Genomic DNA, 13,265 nt, shown 5'->3' on the forward strand with positions numbered 1-13,265 from the left:
GCAATATCCACTTGCCCAATTTCAGGTTCCTGGTCTAAACCCCATTAATAATAAAATCTCTTCAAACAATGAGATGGGAACCTGTATTTAATTACATCAGCAAGACTACTTTCCTGCTAGCCACACTCAGGGAGGTAACAATTGGTGCCCGAATTCCCCCAACAGAATTCAGCCTGAGACAAACAAACAGCAAAGAAGTAGAATTAGAGGAAACTACTTTATAAGGTGAGTTTTAGCCGACTGTTCCCCTCTTGCTGTCAGCTCATCAGTGCTAAATACCTTGACTTACTTTGAAGACTTAGAGAACTAAACCAGAAGATTTGGATAACTTATAAACTTACATGAGTATGTTCATAAATACAGTTGTCAATAACATCTGCAAGAGTTGCTCCTTCATCCAACAGGCCAATGGAGTAATTTGCATCCTCAAGAAATCCTTTCATCTCAGCCGTATTCCACAAAGCCGACAGTCATAAACCAAGAAACACAAGGGATGGGCTTCCAAGCCTTATATCCGGGTCCTTAAATTATGCAACAAACTGTTCAAAGAAAACATAAATCAATGGGAAGAGAGGCACAAAGCATACTATGCCACTATTTAAAAATTAGAAAGAGCTTTCTACATCTGATGTATTAAACAGTAACACACACTCTACAAAAATAAAATTTTTCTTTTTTACTCTGTCCACCTCCATTTGCTAGGGATAAGGATAGTGCAATTCAATTGAAGCCAAGAATAAAATAGAAGCTGTGTCCTTTAAATCTGATACTAACTTAAAGAAGACTAAGAAACCACTGATGCAAGGCTGGTCTTGGGAAGCATCCCAGACTGTATGCACACTGATCTGTGCTGAGCTTACGCAAACTATGAAGATACTGCAAGTGTTGCATACTTGTACAAACACCTCAGCTCAGCTATTCTTAAGTATAGCATCTTAAGTGACATTAGTATTCAAGTATGGAACTGGAAGACTGTCTGTAATACAACATTTCTGAATTTGTTAAAGAAAACTTGTAGTTTATCAATGTCAGCATTGATATTTGTTAGAGTCACATATTTGTGTTAACATTCTGTTTTTTGTTCAGATGCTAATTTATAACCATTGCTTTCACACACTGTATTTACTAGGCATTTATTTTGTTGTTCTGTTCATAAGATTACCTACAACACTTAATCTTCACTTCAATAGAGGTTAACAGAAAGAAGCCACTAGCTAGAAGTAGTCTTAAAAATTACAATTAATCTCAGTAAGTGGAACTGGTATTAAAAGAAAGTAACAGTTATAGCCTAGCTTTATTTGCATCTTGTTTATCCTCAAACCTTCACTGCAAATTAGATGTTGCTTATAAGCAGTGTTTTCCAAAAGACAACCTGAATCAACAAGGTCCCAAGACAGAAAACATAGTTAAATATACACAGTATTAGAATATGGATTAAATAGTCAGTCTCAAGTGAAAATCAGGAGACAGCAGAAAACTGCCAACAGCTGATTATATACATTCATCAGCCTTACTTGATGAACACAAAAATCTGTAGTTTACATTCCATTAGAGTTGTAGGTCTTGTTTAAAAGTTTATTAGTTTATAGCAACTGACTGACCAGACTTTTTTTAACTGTCATCTATATGAGTAACACAAGACTGATCAAAAACAGCCAGCTAACTAGATTCCTTCTTTACACAAACACCCAAGACTTTAATATCTCAAAAGAAGTTGCATAGTATTTACAAAAAAATAAAAAAGATGGTTGTTTTCTAAAGCCACTTGCACTTGGCTTTGAAATAACAAAATTATTTTTCTAATTAAAAGTGCTGATAGAAACCAGAGACATTACAGCCGAAGGTAAAAAAAAATGCTTCACTAAGACTCTAAAAGCTAAGCAGATAATTTTGGCTTCAAATGGTCGCAAGGCCATGGTATTAACTGTCTCATGTTTCTTCCACCACCCCCTACAGTCAAAAAAACCCCCACACTTTGCAACATAACTTTGGTTAACATTGTTAACATCAACAAAGCTACCTTTGCTCAAGCTAATACTGAGACAACTAAGCAGGAGCTGCTCCTGCTTGTCGTTACGCCCAATAACAGGGAATGAGCCAGCAGAGTTTTATATGCTTTCTGCATAACTCAAGTATGCCACCTATGTTTCTTAAGAGAAGTATTTACTGCCAGGTGAATTTAACTCAGTGGCAGCGAGAATTTCCAGTTATATTCAGAAGTTGAACGATAAAGACAAGTACACTGAGTAAGAATACACTTGTCTCACACAAAGTGAGTCATATGCTTATTTAAGGGAATCCTGAAGATCCAAAACAATCATGAAAGAGCAAGACAATTATCACATTGATGTAAGGATTTAAGTAAAGTACAATTATAAAAACAATGACTAGGTGGTAGACACTATAATAGCCAGGAAAAGCGTCTTCAGTCAGTCACATCTCAGTTTAAGTTTGAGAGTAACAGTTAAAACACCTTAAAAAAACTACCACCAAACAAAAAAAATACAAGCTTGTGAACTAAGTTTGACTTAGAATCAGTGAAACAAACACAAGCACCACAGTCATGTTTGCATAGCTACAATCACCCTCTGAACAGGTACTTCATCAGTATTCTTCATTTGCTAGCTGATTAGCACAAAGTCCTCAACACTTCACCTCCATAAAATATCCATGATTTCCAGGAGCAGAGTACCAAAAAGAGTTTGGTTTGTTCCCCGTCTCCCCCCCGCCCCGGAAAGAAAAGCTGGCATCAGCATTTTACTGAAAATTTGATATAGTTTTGGACTATTCAAAACGTGAAGATCAAAAGAAGAAAAAAGCTAACAGCAGAGTTTAACTTTTAGCACAATTTCTTTACGCCATGATTTAAACAGCCTAATGTTTAACTAAGTTTTAAAGTACTTTATGCATCCTCAGGAACTTGCTGGTTATGTAATAAACACATTAAACTTTTCTTCTACAATAATGGCTCTTTTGTTGTCTTCTTGCAAGAAAAATAATACCCAAAGAGAGGAATAAGTAAACCAACCATGGTGAACAGATGCAAGAGCAAAGGGATTTCCATTTTCAGCGGATTATTCAAATGTAGCAGATCTGTTAACCATTCAAAAACCACAAGTTTAATCCTTTTGTGACACAGAGGGGTGTTAAGGGAATTTTTTCAAATTTCAGCTGTTTTGTGCTGCTTCTAGATCTATAATGTCTTTAGGACACATCTAATCTGTCCTATGACTTCAGAAAGAGTTCAGCAAAACTGAGTGCCAACATTTTGACACAGTGACTCTGTACAGGATGAGCTTCCATGATCCCAGTTCCTTTCCCTCTCCCCACTCACATTCGACCAGTAAATACTTTTAAGTACCTGCAACTGAATGCATGTGAGAAGTGACTGGGCTGGCAGAAGCCTCATATCTGAGCTTCTTTTTATTGTTTATTCAAGTCGGACAATTTCTGTGTTTCTGATCATAAACTTGCAATTCCCTGACATATTGTACAAACCTGTTAAAAAGCCTGAAGGCAAAACTAAAGCATTTTAAGGATTTACTGTATATACAAGCGTACCACTTAGCTAGATTTTAAAGTTTTGGTGGGTTGGGTTTGTTTTTTTTTTTTTCATACTACAAGCCACTTCCTACATTCTAAAGAGCGCAGATGGTCAAGAGTCCCTTCCACTGAATGAATGCACACCCCCGATCTGCCCTGCTGGGAGGTCTCAGTAGACCCAGCGAAACCAGTCACAGCACTGAATAGGTTTTTAGACTCACCAGACACACACACCCCCTGCAGGCTAATTGCTGGTGCTTCGTATTTCAAATGAAGAAGCTCGCTCTAAACAACAGCTAGCTTTTTTTCTTCGAGTTCTGGTTTCATCTGAGTTACACTGGAGTACATTTAAGCTAATTTTGTAGTACTCTTAAAAGAAAGGTTTTTTCATAGTTAGTTACTGTGGTGTCTATACGTTTCAGACAGAGATAGTGTAGAAGAATACTTTCCTCCAAAACCTGCCCTTTTACTTTTGGGGAGATCCTGTGGGGAGGAGGGGCAGAACTGGTTCGAGTAAAGCGTGGGAGGAGGAGGCCTCTTTACCACTATCTCCCCCAAAACAACAACAAAAAGAACACTTATCTGGTAAGTTAGCTTCGATGAAGGTCATTTCCTAAAACAGACCTTGTCTCTTGTAGTTCATTCATCCAAAAGCATCTTATGGTCAAGAGGCAGGGATGAAAAGGAATCCATGCTAGTACAGACTTAAAATAGCTTGCAACAACCTAGTAACCTCTCTCAGGCTGCTAAACAGCGATTGCTTTTTCTAAGCATGTCCATGACGTCTAAGCTTTCTTGTTTAGCAAAATTCATCTAGTAAAAAAGCTAATGTTAGCCTACTAACTTCCATCCTCAGAGTCACAGTCCATTCCTCTCCAATTTCTCCTGCTCTAGAATAAATTACATCTTTTCAGTCTTGTTGAGAACAAGATAGGGAGAATATTCTACAAAGAGAAAACTGAAATTCCTACCAGCACTGCTACAGCACCACCACAAAACAGTTCATACTTGAGAAATGTTTCTTTAAGGGGTTAATACCTGCAGTAGGATTTAGGATTGTGCTATAACCTTACTCTGTTCTGACTGGCCCCCTCCTGAGAGGCGAGGAGAATCAATGATAAAATTTGTGAAAGATCAATACACATAGAAGGAAATCGAGAGGACAGCTTAAGACTTCTCTATGTCCCTAAGTCAGAAATCATTACAGTACAAAGTTCAGTCCTTGTTGGAAGTGCTGACTGGCTGCAAGTAATGATTTGACAGACTTCGCATGGTAACACCACCCATTTTACCACCTGAAATGTTAGTCTGCACAAGGCTCCAGGACATATATTTTAAGGCAAACAAAAGCTGTCAAGTGGTATGAGACTTCTACATAGGCATGCAATTGCTTGCTTTGAAGTAAGCGTTACATCCTCAGGCTCTTTAGGGTTTAACACAATGACTTCCCAGATGAAGAACTTTAAGATAAAAGTTTACATATTTAAACACTGCAATTAATGCAGACATCTGGAATAGAAGAAAGTTAAAATGCTCTGAAAAGTGACTAATTAAACACATGCTTGTCATATGCAAGCTTCCATAACAAACACATCATTTTCAATTTTTTTCTTTACATTGTCAGAACTACATATTGTTTGGCCTGAAAAAAAAAACCTTGAGGTTTGGTTCTTTCATTAAAAACTTCCTCTGCAAAGAACAAAGCCTCTGCAAACCGAACAGGCTCCCAATAATGCCTTTCAACTACATGTCTTATTAAGCAAAATAAATATTTATGAGATTAGCAATTATGCTGATGCAAAAATCATAAAGACATAAAATACATTCACCTCACATGCCTTACAATACTGGTTCTTCAGGGGTAACAGATCAAAAAATAGAAGCATTTTGCCACTAACATTGACAATTAAATACAGAACAGGTATACTAGAAAAGTAGAAACACGAGTCCTCTGTTTTCAGTGCAGGAAATGCCTATTTATAATGTATCTTTTAAAAAATATTCCAAGATGCCATTTCACCAACTTATATCCTTATCATTCAGTTAGCTGAATGCAGCCACTAACCAACTGATGGAAATGCTGAAGCAGGTGTCTTTATTTACAGTGGTAGTGGACACTGTGCATTACCCAAGTTGCCTCTCAGTACAAATCCACTGAGGGTCATAGCAGAGTACCTGTACAGCTTAGGTTAGTCGCATCCTACCATTCTCTGAGGACTATTCCACACGGTTAAATGAGCAATGTAAAGAGAGCATTCTCTGCTGAAGTAAGCAAGCAAAGGGGGTAGATACTAAAAAATAATGCCCCATCTGACATCATCTACAGGAACCATGCTTTCCAGAACCTACTTACGTTTTCTTGAAGTTTGAATACCGTAAGTGCATGTATACTTCTGTGGTACCATACCACAACTTCTTTCAAGACAGTGGAAGCAGTTAATTCCCTACCCTATCCTCTTACTTGCTTAGTCAATATTAGTATTTGGCCTCCCCATTGCCCCCCAGCCCTCCTGTTCCCCGATTGCCACCCAGTCCCATTTAGATAAAGTCAAGACAGCTTTAAAGGCCAGCCAGTCCAGAAAACTACTGCTTCCGCTTGGCATAGACAGGGCTCATTAACAGATCACCTTTCCATTGCTAATTCCCTCCATTTTTGATCAACCAAATGTGGCAATAAATAGAACAGATTTTCAAAGGAGCAAGACTTCAGACCACAGTTGCCAGACTGCTCAGGAAGTCAGAGCTTGAAGAGTGAGACAGAACTAAATCCTAAGTTCTTCCTTGGCCGGTGTAATACAAGGACAAAAGTGGGAGGGAGAGAATTATAAAAAGGAAGCAAGTTTAATGGGAATGTAAGTACACCTTCAGACAGATTTTTATTTGAGTTCCATTGGAAGATAATATTAATAATTATATTTAAAAGCTCAATTGACTTTTTTCCCATTAAATCACTTCACAGGTTGAACAGGACTCAAACTACCAATTAGCTAGCTAACTTGCATCTTAGCTGTGTTTGAGGCAATCACCTGTGCCTCAGCACACCAAGACAGGTACAGATTTACTGGCTAACACTTGCAGACTACTGCTACCTACATCACCACTACATTCAATACTGAACTACTTATATTTGTGTACAGTATATTATTACTGAAGGCAAAATAGATCCAAGCTCAAAATAAACACACAGATCATCTGAACATTCAGTTAGATACAGCAAATCCAGTAGCATTTCCATTCCAGGACAAGCTATACCTTGCACTATTTGCCACAGCACATCAGTCTACCAGTTAGAGAAAGAATAATCTCAAAGGCACCAGAACAGCCTTCTCAAAGAGAAAACTTCAGTCAAAGCCAAAATTCCTTTGGAACGATTTTAGAAACTAAAATGCATTTATAGTACCTTAATATTTTATGCTTTATTCACTCCTTCTCCTAACAATTCTTCTGCCTTTCCTCTCTTTTTGCTACTTTACTTTATTCCTGTTGAAGTGCAAAATGCCATGCAAGAGTTCTACCCACATACAAGAGCGAGCTGAAACGCAGAAACTGAACAAGAGAAACAATTTTCTCAGATCTTTTGCTTATAAAAATCATGTGACACTTACAAAATAACAGTGATAGTCAGAATTTTCAATGTTAACTGTATTGACTTGAATAGAGCAGTTATCTACATGGAACCAGATATATGCAGTTAATTCAGTGCTTCAAACAAAACAAAAAAGAACATATCCTCTTGAGATAAAGCCAGAAATCATGATAAACCAAGCTCACCCTGTGCCTCCCTTACTGCAGTATTTTCAAAGAACAGGGTCATCTACATTAAGTACCTTATTAGGAGACATACTAACACAACTGGCATTTGGACTCTTTGTGGTCTTTAAAAAGTACCTGGCTCAGTTAGATGCACTTAACCATTCTCATTCTCAAGTTTTACATTAAAAAGCATTATATAATTTATAGGTACTAAACCAAACGAAAATGCCTTCAGCTAGACAGGGAAAAAAATAAGAGTATAAAATCAGCTTAACTCAGACCTTACAAATACATTTAAGGCTATTGTTAAAGCCACATAAAGCTACCGTTCTATGTTAACAGAACAGGATAACTACACACATTCCACAGTTTTTTGTGCTCCTTAAGATCAGCTACACACATTCGTTTTCAGTTATCATGGTTTTTTTTTCTTTAATAACTATTTGCCTCTTAAAAATGTAAAGGCATTTATAGTTGGTACACAATTTCCATTCAACGCAGAATTCCACATTCTACTGTAGCTCAACTACAACTATTTGTGGAAGTGGACAGTAATTAGCAAATAATGGAGACAGGCATTTGGGAAGGCACACCCTTCATGATCAGCATTAGTTACTGTTTATAATAGCAAATTTTAACTATTTCAGTATAAAATACCATAGAAATCACACAGTACTCAGCAAATCATGATTTTATGTTAACAGTCATGCAGTGCCAACTCATGACTTCAGAATTACCACTGACTGAAGTTACAGCATTTTATTTTGGGGCTGTTGGCTGCAGAAATCCTAATTCAGAAAAGTAACTCTACAAGTTTACTCACACATGTTTAAGTCTCTCAGAAATTCATCAGATAACTCTGTTGAGAAAAGTATCAGGTGAGTAAAAATTGTAGTCCTCCCTTGAATGAAAGACCCATATAATATGCACACCACTATTTCCAAATTTTGATCATCTACATCAAGACAGTTATCTTACTTATCAAAAAGCCAATACATGCTGTTTGTATTTTTGGAAGTGGTTATCCTCCTGCATACAGATGAAGAGAGAAGAGACTTACATGGACAAGTTAGGAGATGGAACCCTACTATCATCAGCTAGGTTCCCAAGGTGGCTCAGCGTTGAAGTCGAACTGTTCTCTATAAAGCACTTCTCCTAAGCCCTCTGGATAGTTGTAAACTTGATCAGAGATTTTGCCCTGCAGGAGAAAATGCATATAAAAATAAATTTCAAAACCAGAACAAAATCAAAGCTTTATCTTAAAACACGTAACAAATGCCTTTTCAGTAGTGCTTTTAAGGAGGCTTGCAAGAGCCCACCATGAAAGTTTATAATCACATAAAATGCCCAGTTTTCAAGAGTGAATGTAAACTCTGAGCCAGATCAAGTCAGATGTATGAAGAACAGCTAAAACACATGAATTATGCACATGAAACCGCTTGTTTGTACTTACCTTTCATAGTCTGAACTGGAATATTTTCAAAACTAAAGGCAAAGAGCTCTATATGATCCTGCTTTAGGGTAGTATGCCTTAATACTGGACTACCCTCCCAGAAGTACTTTTAACCCTGTAACCACTGTGACTCTTCCCCTCCCCACTTCCTTGCTAGTTCAGAATTCCCTTGCCATGTTATTTCTTCCACTGCTGTGAATGAACACAGCATGTGGGTGAAAAAGCTATGTGGGTGAAAAATAGTGCTTTATATAGTGAAACTGAACACCAGACAAATCCAGAGATGACCAAGACAGTAAAAAGAAACGTATGCTTGCCTTCAGGAATGAGGTTTCAGCTGGCCTTTAAAGGCTATTACACACAACACCAAAGCAGCATCTTAAAGTACAAGGCTAGCTTACTCAAATTAAGGTAAAACAATCACACAAAACAGTACAACGAACATAAGAAGCAGTCAAGGAAACATTAACCAGTTCTGCTGACAAGTTATTCCTTCTAAAAGGAACAGTCATTTTCATGGAATTAAATACAATACAGAACTGGTCATGTGAAACCCAACATACAACAAAGTTACTACAAATTCACTGTGGTCTATGGCATGAAACGTGGAATGTACCAACCTATTGTAAAAATAAATCTTTGCTGCTCTCATTATTTAAACCAGACTACACGTGCTGACTACAAAAACCTGGCTTCTGGGAATCACCTAACCCAAATGACCATGTTTTCAAACGCATTACAGTGAAGCAAACTGCTGAAGTGTATTTTTTCCACTTATTCTTGCTATTAGAAAACTAAACTAGCATACTCTATAAAGTACTGAATTACAGAGTGAATGCAACTTGAGGGTAACTGTTTCACAGCAACTCCACAGAGCAATCTCTTCAGCTTTACCATCTAAATTAGCATTCAGTAGCATATAATATTAAAAATAAACCTCAGCACTTCAAAGCTAATTGAGATATTAGGGAATTTTGCCAGCCAGAATTAATGTATATGCCATATATTTAATCTCATCCCTTTCTTCCACTAAAGCAGGAAGTCAGTAACATTTAGTTCTCGGAGTATGCACACAACAGTTTTAAAAGCTGGCAACACTTTCCTTTTGTAAAATTAACTAGTAGCTCCACTATTTTCTAGTGCTGTTCTGATTACACTCAAGAACTCGTACAAATTTTCCAGTGATTATTAATTAAGTTTACCTTCCCAGCAAAACAAGTCATTAAAAACAGGTGCTTCTAGGGAGAGTGCATGACCTTTAGTGCAAAACTTAAAAAGCCACACTTCAGACAAATATCACCTGCAGTACTATTCCAATAAATACTCTCACATGACCCAAGAAGAAAGTATGCAGCAAAAGTTCCCGTGGAGCTGGAATGAAAACCAATCATTTTCTGTAGCAATAGTCAACTCTGGGCTGCACTGAGTTCTAACTACCCTTCAGAATTTCTTTTAAATGGGAATTACTTATCTGAAGGATCTACACAAATATACAGAAAATAGTCTGACTGCCCTCTTTTGTGCAGGTTTGCCAATATTAAATATCCAGAGAGGAAAATGGTACTATTTGAGCCTTTCAAATCATAGTAATTTTACTCTGCTTTAACAAGCGCAGAGTTAGTTTGCTATGCTGTGGCAGAGCAGGACTACCATTTTAAGCAGCAGAAGCATATTAGATGTCCATAACCCATATGGACAAACCCAGTTTTAAAAAAGTGCACATGTGATCATCCACAATGAAGCATTCATTGTTTAAGGGTCTTAAAGTCAGTATAAAAGCATTCTTTGCTAAACAGAGAGCTTTGAGTTGCAGGAATAATCGACAAGGCAGCTTTGCCTTTTAATACTCAAGTGACACCTATATGCATGTATTTATATATCATCTGTTAGTATACTCTACTAGCAGGTGCCTCAAGTTTGACTGCAGCTCGACCAGCAATGCTGTACTTCGTACTTGAATAGTAACACTCCTCTGAGGAACAAAATAACCCCCCAGTCATCCACAGCGCATAGTTTTGCCAGAACAACTGCATCCCCGCAGCAAGCTCTATGAGCACCGGCAGGCCAGTCAGGGCCAGGCCCTTTTCAGCTCACAGGCCCCCTCAGCTCCCCGTGTCTGATACAGACAGGCCTACAAAATCAGGCACTGATTTTCTTCAAAAAAAATGATCCACTACATCTCTCCATTTCTGAAGAGACCCTTTAGTGACCTCAGCTTAACTATGCATGAACCAAACCCTAAAAATCCAGCAATCGATGACCTCGTGTATCTACACCAACTGGCAGACTTGGAGGCACCAAAGTTACTCTGGTCCACAAAAAAACCCAGCTATTCTTCTGTTACAATAAGCCTTTTCCAGATCAGGGTCAGGGTGTTGTGGCAAGGCGGTCCCCGGAGGAGAGCAGGTCCTGAAGGGAGTACAGGTCCCTGAGGAATTCTGTCAGCCTCACTCTTGCTCCTGTGCTACATCAACAGCATTTTGAATTGAAATTTGCCATTATACCCAAATTAGTCCCTTACACAATTAATCCTCCCTTTCAGGAAGGGACGGTCTTAATTCCCTTCCAGAGCACTCTGTCTCTCCTTTAATTAGAGAGATGGAATCATTTCCAGACCATACAGCCCAGCATTGCTGCAAACACACACCTGCATCAGCCTTCCAACATAGGGAGCAGCAAGACACACAAGCTGCTTGCCTGGGGGCAGGCTGCAGCACTGAAAGGTAAGCCTGCCTCTTGCCTCCAGTAAAACTGTCCCCACGGGAGAAACATTCCCATTGCTGCTCACCACCGAACAACATCCTCCCCCTCCCAAAGTCTTGTAAAGACCCCTCTTTTTCTGGGGTTTAACAGCCTTCCCCAGAGCTCAAGGCCCAGCGGGAAGAACAGGGCGGGGGGAGCAGCAGGCTGGCTGGCTGCAGGGGGCTCGGCCTACAGCAGGCAGAGCCGGTGGGGAAGGGAGCTCACCACAGCCTGAAGCACACGGGGAGGGGGCTGCCGTGTCACAAGCATCAGCCACGGCGGCAGCAGCATTGTTCACACGGTGACAGGAAGGAAAGAACTAGACTGGACCAGTCCAGACTGGAACAAACCCCTCCTCTCATCACCATTATTCACAACCCCCACCTCCCCCCCAGCACCGCTGCCTCCCACGTTTATCCAGGGAAGGATAGTAGGCAAGTGCAGTACCCTCAGAGCCAAAAATCCAGCAGCCAGGGCGGAGTGGGGCAGCACTCCCCCCATCCCCAACCCACCACCACACAGGAGACCCAGCCACACTGTCTGGCTGGGAGGGTAGGCAGGTCTAACCCGCTTTATTGGACACCACATGGTGGTTCAGGGCAGCTATATTCGACTGGGACTACGCAATCAAATCCTGCTCGGTCACCGGAGACTGCTGCAGAGGTCTGAAATGCAGGGCTTCTCCTGCCTACATGTCGGCTGTGCAGGATTTTGCACTGCAGGAGATGCGCTTCAGAAAGGCTCAACAGAAGATTTAAGCTCACTTACTTCTCTCTTCACCACAACCAGGGTCCCCCCAGCACAGACATGCATCTTCTTGGGCTCTGAACAAGGCCAGACTGCCAACTGGAAAAGACCTGCAGTGCTGTCTAGTAATGAGCCACAACAGCAGCATCCTCGGCCACGCCAGCTGCCCCACGTTCTTGGGTCTGCACCATCCCCCTTACACACGCATGAACCCCCTGCTCCCACACCATACCTCCAGCTCCCCTACAACCAGTAACAGGCACCTCTGCTGACCTCTCACCAAACATGGAACAGCACCAGAGCAAGCACACACACTCAGATACCCTGACATCCAGGTGCACACATTTTACACTCACACACCCAGCCAGCAGCTAAGCAGTGACTGGACCCTCTTCTCTGTACTTTCCAAAAGCCACCAGTACAGTACAGTAGTGGCCAACTGGACCACAAGTACCAGCAGAGGCAGGCAAGCCAAGCGGGTTGAGGCTCAACCAAGACACTTCCAGAACGACTGGTGGCACCAAACCTGCTACTGCTACACTAACAGACTGACCAAGGGGAGGGAGAAAACGTGCGTCCTTGAGATGACCAGCAAACGCCCCTGGCAAAGGAAGAAGACTGCTAACAGGAGGGAAGGGCTCCACTTTCCATACCTGGAGGACCCCCTGGCCCCTCTGTGTGAAGGCAATTTGCACCGTCATCCCAGCGCTCGTCCCAGAAAGTGTTACTCGTGCAATACCCTTACAACTTGTGCAGTACCCTAACAGCTCGCTCTGCCGCCCTGCTCCTTGGCATGCCCCCCCCGTCCACCATGCCGAGATCGTGCAGGTACCCACAGGCACAGCTCAGATGAGGGGGAACGAGAAGCATGACAGTGGGAGCCCGGATGGATAGCCACAGTTACAGATGCACAACATGGCCTCTGAGAAGCAGGCAAGCAGAGACACCGCGGCCGTGCCACCAGCACTTCTCCAGTCTCTCTGCCCCCGGCCAGCCACGCCAGCCTCGAAGCCTGTCACACAGCTGC

At 40.7% G+C, this 13,265-nt stretch overlaps 1 protein-coding gene across 4 annotated transcripts in view; it reads right to left on the minus strand.

Moving 5' to 3' along the window:
* The window catches only part of AZIN1 (antizyme inhibitor 1), a 23,861-nt gene extending 15,350 nt beyond the window's left edge, over window positions 1-8,511 (minus strand). For 3 of the 4 annotated variants that reach the window (XR_663572.1, XR_663571.1, XM_009323087.1), the window contains exons 1-2: window positions 8,357-8,488; window positions 342-539 (exon numbers count right to left, since the gene is read on the minus strand). Coding sequence is in view for 2 of the 4 variants with exons in the window: in XM_009323087.1 (XP_009321362.1) it covers window positions 342-443 (102 nt within the window). In the remaining 2 variants the exon portion in view is untranslated. Of the gene's footprint in view, window positions 1-341; window positions 540-8,356 lie in introns of all 4 variants that reach the window. The other variant, XM_009323086.1, reaches the window with a different exon arrangement.
* Between the last annotated feature and the right edge of the window lie 4,754 nt (window positions 8,512-13,265).

Source organism: Pygoscelis adeliae, unplaced genomic scaffold (genome assembly GCF_000699105.1).
Source record: "Pygoscelis adeliae isolate BGI_AS28 unplaced genomic scaffold, ASM69910v1 Scaffold174, whole genome shotgun sequence".
Classification (NCBI taxonomy): domain Eukaryota; kingdom Metazoa; phylum Chordata; class Aves; order Sphenisciformes; family Spheniscidae; genus Pygoscelis; species Pygoscelis adeliae.